The 11404-nt window shown below is 41.7% G+C and overlaps 1 protein-coding gene across 1 annotated transcript; it reads right to left on the bottom strand.

Annotated features, from left to right (window-relative positions):
• Window positions 1-4536: 4536 nt before the first annotated feature.
• LOC311138513 (ubiquitin thioesterase OTU1) lies at window positions 4537-8998 on the bottom strand. The gene is made up of 3 exons (XM_084173229.1): window positions 8923-8998; window positions 8089-8311; window positions 4537-7968 (listed from the first exon to the last, which is right to left on the bottom strand). The coding sequence occupies exons 2-3, from the start codon at window positions 8294-8296 to the stop codon at window positions 7265-7267; spliced, it is 912 nt and encodes a 303-aa protein (XP_084029355.1). The 5' UTR covers window positions 8297-8311; window positions 8923-8998; the 3' UTR covers window positions 4537-7264.
• Between the last annotated feature and the right edge of the window lie 2406 nt (window positions 8999-11404).

The raw sequence follows: 11404 nt of genomic DNA, 5'->3' as shown, positions 1-11404 counted from the left end.
GGCGCAATACTTGGCCATGTCATCACACAGTTCCATGGTTAGTGCAGGCAATAGACGAGGGTACTGGCTACTATGGTACACTATTCTCCCTATTATAATTATATGTACACTAATCTTTCAAAATTACCATGGGTTGAAGAACTGAATGTGGCAATTTTCAGAATGAATCAAACCACAGTTTTCTTTCTTTCGTGCATAAAGGCTCTCCAAACCATTTTTTAAATGATTCATAAATACTTTCCTAAACCTAAATAATCAACAAGAGCAGAGTACTTTTTTAATCTACCAATTGGTGCTGAAACGGATACGAATATGCACATATTTAGATGGCTTTCTTTCATTGGTCTCTAATATTCTGAACCCGTTCTCTCAATATATTCTAGTGAGTCTGTCGACAAAATTTGAACTAAAATGGTACACCTTCTTTAAAGGGATGGCTTAAGATAAATGTACTGAAAACTCCACGAGAAAATCTGTTGGCCAGCAAGTGGGAGGATTTTCAGGGGTTGAATGAAATGTATTCAGAGCCTGCAAGGTAGCCACACCTGCAGAGCGCGTTAAGCGACTGAATAAGGTCAACCTGAACACCAAATACTGAGAAGTGCATAGGAATGGCGTGCATAGGAAAGGCGTACATTTCCTAAGTCTGAATCGGCCCCTTACTGATGGTGTCTAGGGTTGCTGTCATAGAGCTGCACATTTCATTCTCCCATCAGACGCTTTACAACATAGAACTAAAGCATAATCCCAACAGAGACCCTTGTACACTGTTAGAACAGAGTAGGCTACATTTCAGAAGGCTAACAGTGAATGGCAGTCCTACTATTGCTAAGAGAGATATTTCATTGGTTGACAATACAGTATCAATTTAAAGGGCTTAAAGCACATTAGAATCTGAAAACGAATACAAAAACACATTCACTCAAATAATCTCCTAAATGATTACTTTTATTGTGACACAACATTGGAAAAATCAAGTAAACCCAGTTTCTCTGTAGTGCTTTGTGTGCAATATTCATTGAACATTTCCTTGAACACCCACTAGAACCATGCCCCAGACCTCTTACACACCAGTCTTTGAAAAGTCCAAGCAAGAACAGGGAAACATATTCCACACAAAGCCGGCCCTGACCCAGAGTATTTCATTGTAAGACAAGCTTTCATTATGCTGATAAATGCTGTCCATTTTCTATAAATAGAATTCAGAGTTTTCTGAATTGTACAGTGCCTTGCAAAAGTATTCATCCCCCTTGGCGTTCCTATTTTGTTGCATTACAACATGTAATTTAAATTGATTTTTATTTGGATTTCATGTAATGGACATACACAAAATAGTCCAAATTGGTGAAGTGAAATGAAAAAAATAACTTGTTTAAAACAATTCTAAAAAATAAATAAGGGAAAAGTGGTGCGTGCATATGTACTCACCCCCTTTGCTATGAAGCCCCTAAATAGGATCTGGTGCAACCAATTACCTTCAGAAGTCACATAATTAGTTAAATAAAGTCCACCTTTTATTTATTTTATTTCACCTTTATTTAACCAGGTAAACCAGTTGAGAACAAGTTCTCATTTACAACTGCGACCTGGCCAAGATAAAGCAAAGCAGTGCGATAAAAACAACAACACAGAGTTACATATGGGGTAAAACAAAACAAAGTCAAAAATACAACAGAAATACATATATACAGTGTGTGCAAATGTAGCAAGTTATGGAGGTAAGGCAATAAAATAGGCTATAGTGCAAAATAATTACAATTAGTATTAACACTGGAATGATAGATGTGCAAGAGATGATGTGCAAATAGAGATACTGGGGTACAAATGAGCAAAATAAATAACAATATAGGGATGAGGTAGTTGGGCGGGCTAATTTCAGATGGGCTGTGTACAGGTGCAGTGATCGGTAAGGTGCTCTGACAACTGATGCTTAAAGTTAGTGAGGGAGATAAGTGTCTCCAGCTTCAGAGATTTTTGCAATTTGTTCCAGTCATTGGCAGCAGAGAACTGGAAGGAATTGCGGCCAAAGGAGGTGTTGGCTTTGGGGATGACCAGTGAGATATACCCGCTGGAGCGCAGACTACGGGTGGGTGTTGCTATGGTGACCAATGAGCTAAGATAAGGCGGGGATTTGCCTAGCAGTGATTTATAGATGGCCTGGAGCCAGTGGGTTTGGCGACGAATATGTAGTGAGGACCAGCCAACAAGAGCGTACAGGTCACAGTGGTGGGTATTATATGGGGCTTTGGAGACAAAACGGATGGCACTGTGATAGACTACATCCAATTTGCTGAGTAGAGTGTTGGAGGCTATTTTGTAAATGACATCGCCGAAGTCAAGGATCGGTAGGATAGTCAGTTTTACGAGGGCATGTTTGGCAGCATGAGTGAAGGAGGCTTTGTTGCGAAATAGGAAACCGATTCTAGATTTAACTTTGGATTGGAGATTCTTAATGTGAGTCTGGAAGGAGAGTTTACAGTCTAACCAGACACCTAGATATTTGTAGTTGTCCACATACTCTAGGTCAGACCCGTCGAGTGTAGTGATTCTAGTCGGGTGGGCGGGTGCAAGCAGCGTTCGGTTGAAGAGCATGCATTTAGTTTTACTAGTGTTTAAGAGCAGTTGGAGGCTACTGAAGGAGTGTTGTATGGAATTGAAGCTCGTTTGGAGGTTTGTTAACACAGTGTCCAATGAAGGGCCAGATGTATACAAAATGGTGTCGTCTGCGTAGAGGTGGATCTGAGAGTCACCAGCAGCAAGAGCGACGTCATTGATATACACAGAGAAAAGAGTCGGCCCAAGAATTGAACCCTGTGGCACCCCCATAGAGACTGCCATAGGTCCAGACAACAGGCCCTCCGATTTGACACATTGAACTCTATCTGAGAAGTAGTTGGTGAACCAGGCGAGGCAGTCATTTGAGAAACCAAGGCTATTTAGTCTGCCAATAAGAATGCGGTGGTTGACAGAGTCGAAAGCCTTGGCCAGGTCAATGAAAACGGCTGCACAGTACTGTCTATTATCGATTGCGGTTATAATATCGTTTAGGACCTTGAGCGTGGCTGAAGTGCACCCATGACCAGCTCGGAAACCGGATTGCATAGCGGAGAAGGTACGGTGGGATTCTAAATGGTCGGTGATCTGTTTGTTGACTTGGCTTTCAAAAACTTTTGAAAGGCAGGGCAGGATGGATATGGGTCTGTCACAGTTTGGATCTAGAGTGTCACCCCCTTTGAAGAGGGGGATGACCGCGGCAGCTTTCCAATCTCTGGGGATCTCAGACGTTACGAAAGAGAGGTTGAACAGGCTAGTAATAGGGGTTGCGACAATTTCGGCGGCTAGTTTTAGAAAGAAAGGGTCCAGATTGTCTAGCCCAGATGATTTGTAGGGGTCCAGATTTTGCAGCTCTTTCACCTGTGTGCAATCTAAGTGTCACATGATCTCAGTATATATACACCTGTTCTGAAAGGCCCCAGAGTCTGCAACACCGCTAAGCAAGGGGAACCACCAAACAAGCGGCACCCTGAAGACCAAGGAGCTCTCCAAACAGGTCAGGGACAAAGTTGTGGAGAAGTACAGATCAGGGTTGGGTTATAAAAAAAAAAAATCTGAAACTTTGAACATCCCACGGAGCACCATTAAATCCATTATTAAAAAATGGAAAGAATATGGCACCACAACAAACCTGCCAAGAGAGGACCGCCCACCAAAACTCACAGAACAGGCAAGGAGGGCATTAATCAGAGGCAACAAAGAGACCAAAGATAACCCTGAAGGAGCTGCAAAGCTCCACAGCGGAGGACCACTTTAAGCCGTACACTCCACAGAGCTGGTCTTTACGGAAGAGTGGCCAGAAAAAAGCCTTTGCTTAAAGAAAAAAATAAGCAAACATGTTTGGTGTTTGCCAAAAGGCATGTGGGAGACTCCCCAAACATATGGAAGAAAGTACTCGTCAGATGAGACTAAAATGGAGCTTTTTGGCCATCACGGAAAACGCTATGTCTGGCGCAAACCCAACACCTCTCATCACCCCGAGAAGCATGGTGCTGTCACCACCCGAGAAGCATGGTGGTGGCAGCATCATGCTGTGGGGATGTTTTTCATCGGCAGGGACTGGGAAACTGGTCAGAATTGAAGGATGGTGCTAAATACATGGAAATGCTTGAAGGAAACCTGTTTCAGTCTTCCAGAGATTTGAGACTGGGATGGAGGTTCACCTTCCAGCAGGACAATGACCCTAAACATACTGCTAAAGCAACACTCAAGTGGTTTAAGGGGAAACAAATGTCTTGGAATGGGCTAGTCAACGCCCAGACCTCAATCCAATTGAGAATCTGTGGTATGACTTAAAGATTGCTGTACACCAGCGGAACCCATCCAACTTGAAGGAGCTGGAGCAGTTTTGCCTTGAAGAATGGGGGGGGGGGGGGGGTGAATAGTTATGCACGCTCAAGTTTTCTGTTTTATGTCTTATTTGTTGTTTTTTGGGGCATCTTCAAAGTGGTAGGCATGTTGTGTAAATCAAATGATACAACCCCCCCAAAAATCAATTTTAATTCCAGGTTGTAAGGCAACAAAATAGGAAAAATGCCAAGGGTGGTAAATACTTTCGCAAGCCACTGTATATGGGACACTCTGTTTTTGACCAGCTGACAAAAGCTTAAATAAATCACCGGCTGTTCACCTCTGCCAACAACAAAACATTTTTTGCCAGTAACAACAGTATCAACCTCTTGAAGAAAACGGTCAGAATGAATGTATTTTCATGTGTGAATTATAAGGTTCAACAATCTCAATGGCTCTGCTTCAAGAGCAAGGCATGAGACCATGGTGGCTGTCATCTGTGAAAGTATAACGAAGAATGGCAGTCTTCCTCTTGACATGCATTTAGATTGAACACACAGTTAGTAGGTCTCCATCCAATTGGAGACAGATTTTCATGCGAATATTCTAAAATACACAAAGAAAATATGCGCATTTTCCACCAAACTGACCTTTTGCGGATAAACATCAGTGCATGATGTCGTAGTGCACACAAAATGTAGTTTTTCACTAAAGTTTTCATGTACCAAATAAAATCTAAAGTTCAGTGTGTTTCCATCACATTTTCAACTCTACCGATAGTTTTGTCACAAAAACTGTTGCGTTAAATAGCAAGATGTGGCTACTCTGGTCTTGGCACGTGCGCTCTATCCAACAGCTTGCAGATACAGTGCGGGTAGGCTAGTCTACATTATGAGATTATTATGGATAAGAGTGATAATATTTGTTTGTCAAACGGCAGTCAAGCATAGATCATCATATCACCAGAATAAGACCCTCGATATTTCTTAGAAAGGAGCATCAAGCTCATCACTGCGCACTTTCACCACTCTGGGAAGTTCATAATTTATTTAATCTGCAGCCTAATGAACTGCATGGTTTCCCGAGTCGTAGTGGAAGAACCACACACCACATCATCGCGTGACTCCAAGTTTACTTCGATATGATGGTTATTATATCAATATTTGGGCATAAAGGGCACTGACATTTCTCACATAATTAATTTCACAGACAAAAAGATCCCACCATGTCGAACAAACAAATTATCTGTCGGCATTTATAAAACTGTACCTAAGATTCCTGTTTCCATCACAGCTGTCTTTTTTTAATAAGGTATGACTTAACTTGCATAAAAACTGTGGATGGAAACGTGGTTTTAGAACAACATTACAACTATGACATCACTTGGTGGTCCTCACATTAGTCCAACAAGACCTCCAGGGTATGTGAGTGAGAGGCTAATGGGAAATGAAAAAGAAAAACACTATTATGAAGAGAACGTTGAGAAGCAAAGCACATTGTGTACAGTACCTGAACTACAAATATAAAATCATTCATCCCATAGATTTACATTCTATATCATTCAGTCTCTGTCTAATAATTCCAAGATTAAAATGTAAATAAAACAGGCATATAGCATTTTCTTATCCATTCTCTGAAATACAAAATACCACAATTACATTTACGTCATTTAGCAGACGCTTATCCAGAGCGACTTACAGTTAGTGAGTGCATACATCATTTGTTATACTGGCCCCCCATGGGAATCGAACCCACAACCCTGGCGTTGCAAACGCCATGCTCTACCAACTGAGCTACATCCCTGCCGGCCATTCCCTCCCCTACCCTAGACGACGCTGGGCCAATTGTGCGCCGCCTCATGGGTCTCCCAGTCGCGGCCGGCTACGACAGAGCCTGGATTCAAATGACACTTGTTCAGTTAAATTACACCATAAAATAGACACAAATAAATATAATAAACAAAAATCAATCCCACTGTGGGTAATGCCATGGCTTTTTAATGTCAGAGTGCCATTTCATGCAATTATTATCATGCCATGGTTCTCTGACAATAAAAAGCCATGGCATGATAATAATTGCATGAAATGTTAATGTTCCACACCAAGGTGAATGGAGTTATATTTCAACCTCTGACTGACAACCCCACACCGCAGAAAATAACAAAATAAATTCAGTAATAGCTTATACAATAGCTTATACAGTTGTCACAGCACCATTGTTGAATAATTTAGGGTTGTATTGACCTATAAGGAATCTAGCTAAACTCTGCTATTACAAATATTAAAGACATTGCCACTGCAAAATAATAAAAGTGACTGACTGGGGTTATATTTGATATTTTGCAACAGTTGTCACTGTTTTTCAAGGTACTAGTGAGGCATCCACAAACAAAAACCTTTTAATTAATATTGTCATTGATGTGTGAAATCAAATATGTATCATGCCACAATGGCCCTGGAAAAAGATTTCTGATTTCTGTGGTAGTACTATCTAGCAATGCTATGCCGATTGTGCCACAACAAGTCAGAACTGAAAAAGCAAGGCATTTCCAGGCATCTCCAGTTTTGGTATTAAGAAAGTTCTGCTCCATTAGTGTCAACAAACTGAACAAACGATACATTGCTGAGCAACAAGACTTCAACAAACAATCACTCATCATGTTTTGCATTTAGTGTAAAGACTCAAAACAGAGCTTAAAAATGTCCCCAAAACAATTGTAGAGGATATTTTTTATGAGATCAGAACCTTACAGTAGAGTAGCCTGTGAGCTGACAGCTGTAGTAGTAATACTTAACGGGTAAAACAGAACACAGGGTCTGCAGAATCTCACTGGACCAAGTGAGGTAGAGGATCATACAGACACAGATGTGGCGGCATGGGGGTGGTGGTTGTGAGGTAGGGGGGGGAGGAGTGCTCTGACTCACACCTCTCCAAAGTTGGTGTGGCCCGTCTCCTTAGCATGTTCCCGGGCCTCCTTCTGTCCTACTAGGCCTGTCTGACACACCATGCAGCGCAGGGCAAAGCGGTTGATGTCCGTGAACTGCCGCTTCCTTCGTGCCTCGTCTGCTAGCTCCAGGGCCTGGGCCAGGATGATGTCGTCTGTGGTGGAGAAGATGGTCTGGGGCGGCGCGTCGGAGCCAGGAGTTTCTTTCTGCAGTGGGTCGTAGTGGATGCCGTCGTAGATGAGCAGCACACGTTTGTGGTAGCCAGCGTCCTCACCAAATCGATCCACACGCACCGTCTGCGTATCCACTACACAGATCTCACACTGGTAGAATTTGGACAGGATGGACACCTCGATGGCTCCGCCCCAGGTGTCGTCACGTCGGATCCAGGTGCAGTACTCCTCGTTGGTCTTTCCCAAAACCGCCTCAGAGTAAGCCGTGGGGTCGCTGGACACGATCTGGGCAATGAGGCCTCGCATCTCAGGGGCACAAGCTGGGTCATATACCCCACCCTCCACCACGTAGGAGACACTGGTGAACAGGCAGGAGTTGTCTGCTGGAACGACCCTTCTGGCCAGCACAGGGGGAGACTCCAGGCGGCGTCCCTTGGTTACAGCTGAATTTGTTGTCTGGGTCTTCATCTTGTTCTTCTCCTCCTCCTCAACGATGAGAGTGTCTCCTGCAACACGAGTCATTTTCTGAATCAAATACAGCCATGACACTGCATGGTGACGTGTATCCAGCTGTGTGAAAGTCAAGTGATTGATTCAAGTGAGAAGAGAGAGACAACATAGCCTACCTGATTTGATGGGGTAGTCCTTGAGGTGAGCTTCTCCGTTTCGGAGGTCCAAGCTCGAGGGAGGGTAACCAACCATGATCTTCTGTACATCACAGGGGATACCTGTCAGCTCCTCTATCTTGCTTTTCAGCTCCTGCACACAGGACTGATGGGTCAGGCCCTGCATTATGTGGCTCCCATTTTTGGTCTTGCAACGCAGACGCAACATCCTGGGGTCCTTAAACTGTGGGAATAAAACACCATTCAACAAGGGAACATCACAGGCTGCGTAAAACTGAAGAAGTGAATGCTAGTTTATTCAGGCCAAGGAACCTTGTAGCTAGACATTACTTTAATTTCTAATGGAAAAGTGATTTGTTTCAAGTCACAGCATGCTGATGACACTTCAATGGGGCTAAACAAGGGGCTAAACTGCTGATCACAGCATTGCAAGCAAAACAACTGACTGCAACCATTTCTTTGTTCTGCCACTCCCAATAGTATTTGTGCTAGGACAACCACCAGTTAGCAAGCTAGTTAGCTACGCTAGCATGTTGTTGCCACTTTCCTCTTCTGCTAGCTACAATACGAGACGAGCTGGTTTCAGTGAAATTGTAAAAACTCAACAAACTGTCTAGCAAAACACAAGCAAATGTGTTACGAATGAGCAATGTGATTGATGAATTGATGTTGAGTGGTAGCTAGCTTGACAACTACCGTTAGCTAGCTAGCCGAGTGTTTGGCTAGCAAACGGCTAACATTAGCTGTACCTCTTTACATAACTAGCTACATAGATACCAATGCTACGTAATTAACCTCTTTAATTAATAATCGAACCATTATTTACTTGCTTACCTGATGAAAATTGTACCCCTGCCTCGGACAATAAATATGAACCGACAATGTCTAATGTGTAGAACGTCACAAATGTGAGTGTGTTGTTATTCGTAACGTTGTTGCCACACAGATATGACGTGTACACAAGCTGTTTCCTTTTGGCTAGAAGAGGGGATATATCCACTCACTTGATGGATCCAGTCTCTTTTAAAAAGAAATGTTAACTTCTGTGACATACCTTCTCAAGCACATACTTCTGTCAAATACAAATTACAGCAATTGAAGTGAAATTACATGAGCTAACTTTACATTTCAGCAGACACTCTTATCCAATGCAACTTACAGGAGCAATTGGGGTTAAGTGCCTTGCTCAAGGCAGATTTTTCACCTAATCAGTTCAGGGATAAGAACCAGCGACCTTTCGGTTACTAGCCCAATGCTCTTAAACGCTAGGCTACCTGCCGCTTGTGTGCATAGTGCTTAATAGTTCTCTTGAGCAGTACAGAGATTAGGCGAATTAACTTGAAACATGCCACCTCCTCCTTCCCCAAAACTCACACAGAAAAAGCAGACATCAATTACACCTGTTTTACATATTTTATTACTCTTTAATACAGTTACATCTTAAATACAATTAAACTATGCTAAACTAGCTAATTGATGCAATGAAGTCCATATCAACAGGCAACATTTTACATGTCAAAATTCACATGAGAATAATGCTGCAGGCGGGTATTGAGTACAGTACATTCTTGAGCTGAGCAGGCTATCCTTGGAAAACTATCAAATATAGTCACAACTCTTGACATTTCTTTGGAACCTTCTTGTGTATGATTATACACCTCTTTACAATTGTATTATGCACAGAACATATTCGTTTTCAGTAAGGCTTTCAACATGCCCCAAAAGGCACAGGCAATAACTCACATCATAAATAAATGTGACACTGTAGTTCACACAGTCATTGGAATAATTGGGTGTGCGTAATAGCACAACTTTTATCTTAATTAAAAGGATACTTGTGTGCCACTACTGACTAGTGGCTTCCAGTGCAAATGACCAGAAAGCTCCTCATCACTTTATGCAGGTTATTAATGAAAACATTCAAGACAATACAAACTCTAAACACAGCAGAATGTCAAACACATTTATACAAATAGCAACATCTCAATTAAGCAATAAGGCCCGAGGGGTTGTGGTATATGGCCAATATACCACGGCTAAGGGCTGTTCTTATGCACGATGCAATGCGGAGTGCCTGGACACAGCCCTTAGCTGTGGTATATTGGCCATGTATCACAAACCCCTGAGGTGCCTTATTGCTATTATACACTGGTTACCAACGTGATTAGAGCAGTAAAAATAAGTGTTTTGTCATACCCGTGGTAGATATACCACGGCTGTCAGCCAATCAGCATTCAGGGCTCGAACCACCCAGTTTATAATACTTAATATACACCTACTGTACATTCTTCTTCTGGTATTCTACATATCAACATCCTATAAAGATTGTGTGATCAGAAAAACCTTATCTTGTCACACCTTGACTATGTCAAACATTTCCTTCAAATATCTCAGAGCATCTGTTAAAATATGGGATATTTGCACAGTTTTGGTTTCAGTGGTAGTGGCTAACAAGCCACATTTATTAATAGTGGCATGTCTGTAATAATTGGTTAAAAGGCATGATTCTCAACTAAGCATTGAGTTGCTTAAAAAACTACTAGTGTAAAACATTTCCTCAACCATGAATTTAATCAAAGGGACAATTCAGCAAGAATTTCATAAGAAAGGTCTTGAAGCTACACTATGATAATTAGGACCGTAGTACTTTTCTTATACCATGTTTACATATTTTTGTTACTCCTTCATGTTACCTGAAGACAGAGTAAATCATTGACAGATAAATACATTCATTTACATGACAACTTCCCTTTTAAGAGCACTGGACTAACTTCTAATCTAAAATATATACAGTATATTCTTATTGTAACTGGTTCCACACAGACTATATATGACCACGATATCAAAATATCCTACTATGTTTTTCTGTGTTCATAATGTCACGTGATGGCTAATGAGGATGTACAGTTGAAGTCGGAAGTCATTAAAACTCGTTTTTCAACCACTCCACAAATTTCTTGTTAACAAACTATAGTTTTGGCAAGTCGGTTAGGACATCTACTTTGTGCATGACACAAGTCATTTTTCCAACAATTGTTTACAGACAGATTATTTCACTTATAATTCACTGTATCAAAATTCCAGTGGGTCAGAAGTTTACATACACTAAGTTGACTGTGCCTTTAAACAGCTTGGAAAATTCCAGAAAATGATGTCATGGCTTTAGAAGCTTCTGACAAGCTAATTGACATCATTTGAGTCAATTGGAGGTGTACCTGTGGATGTATTTCAAGGCCTACCTTCAAACTCAGTGCCTCTTTGCTTGACATCATGGGAAAATCAAAAGAAATCAGCCAAGACCTCAGAAAAAAATTGT

This window comes from Coregonus lavaretus, assembly GCF_964263955.1.
Source record: "Coregonus lavaretus genome assembly, chromosome: 12".
NCBI lineage: Eukaryota > Metazoa > Chordata > Actinopteri > Salmoniformes > Salmonidae > Coregonus > Coregonus lavaretus.
Note: the sequence above shows the minus strand (reverse complement) of the source record. Positions and strands in the feature narration are given on the sequence as shown.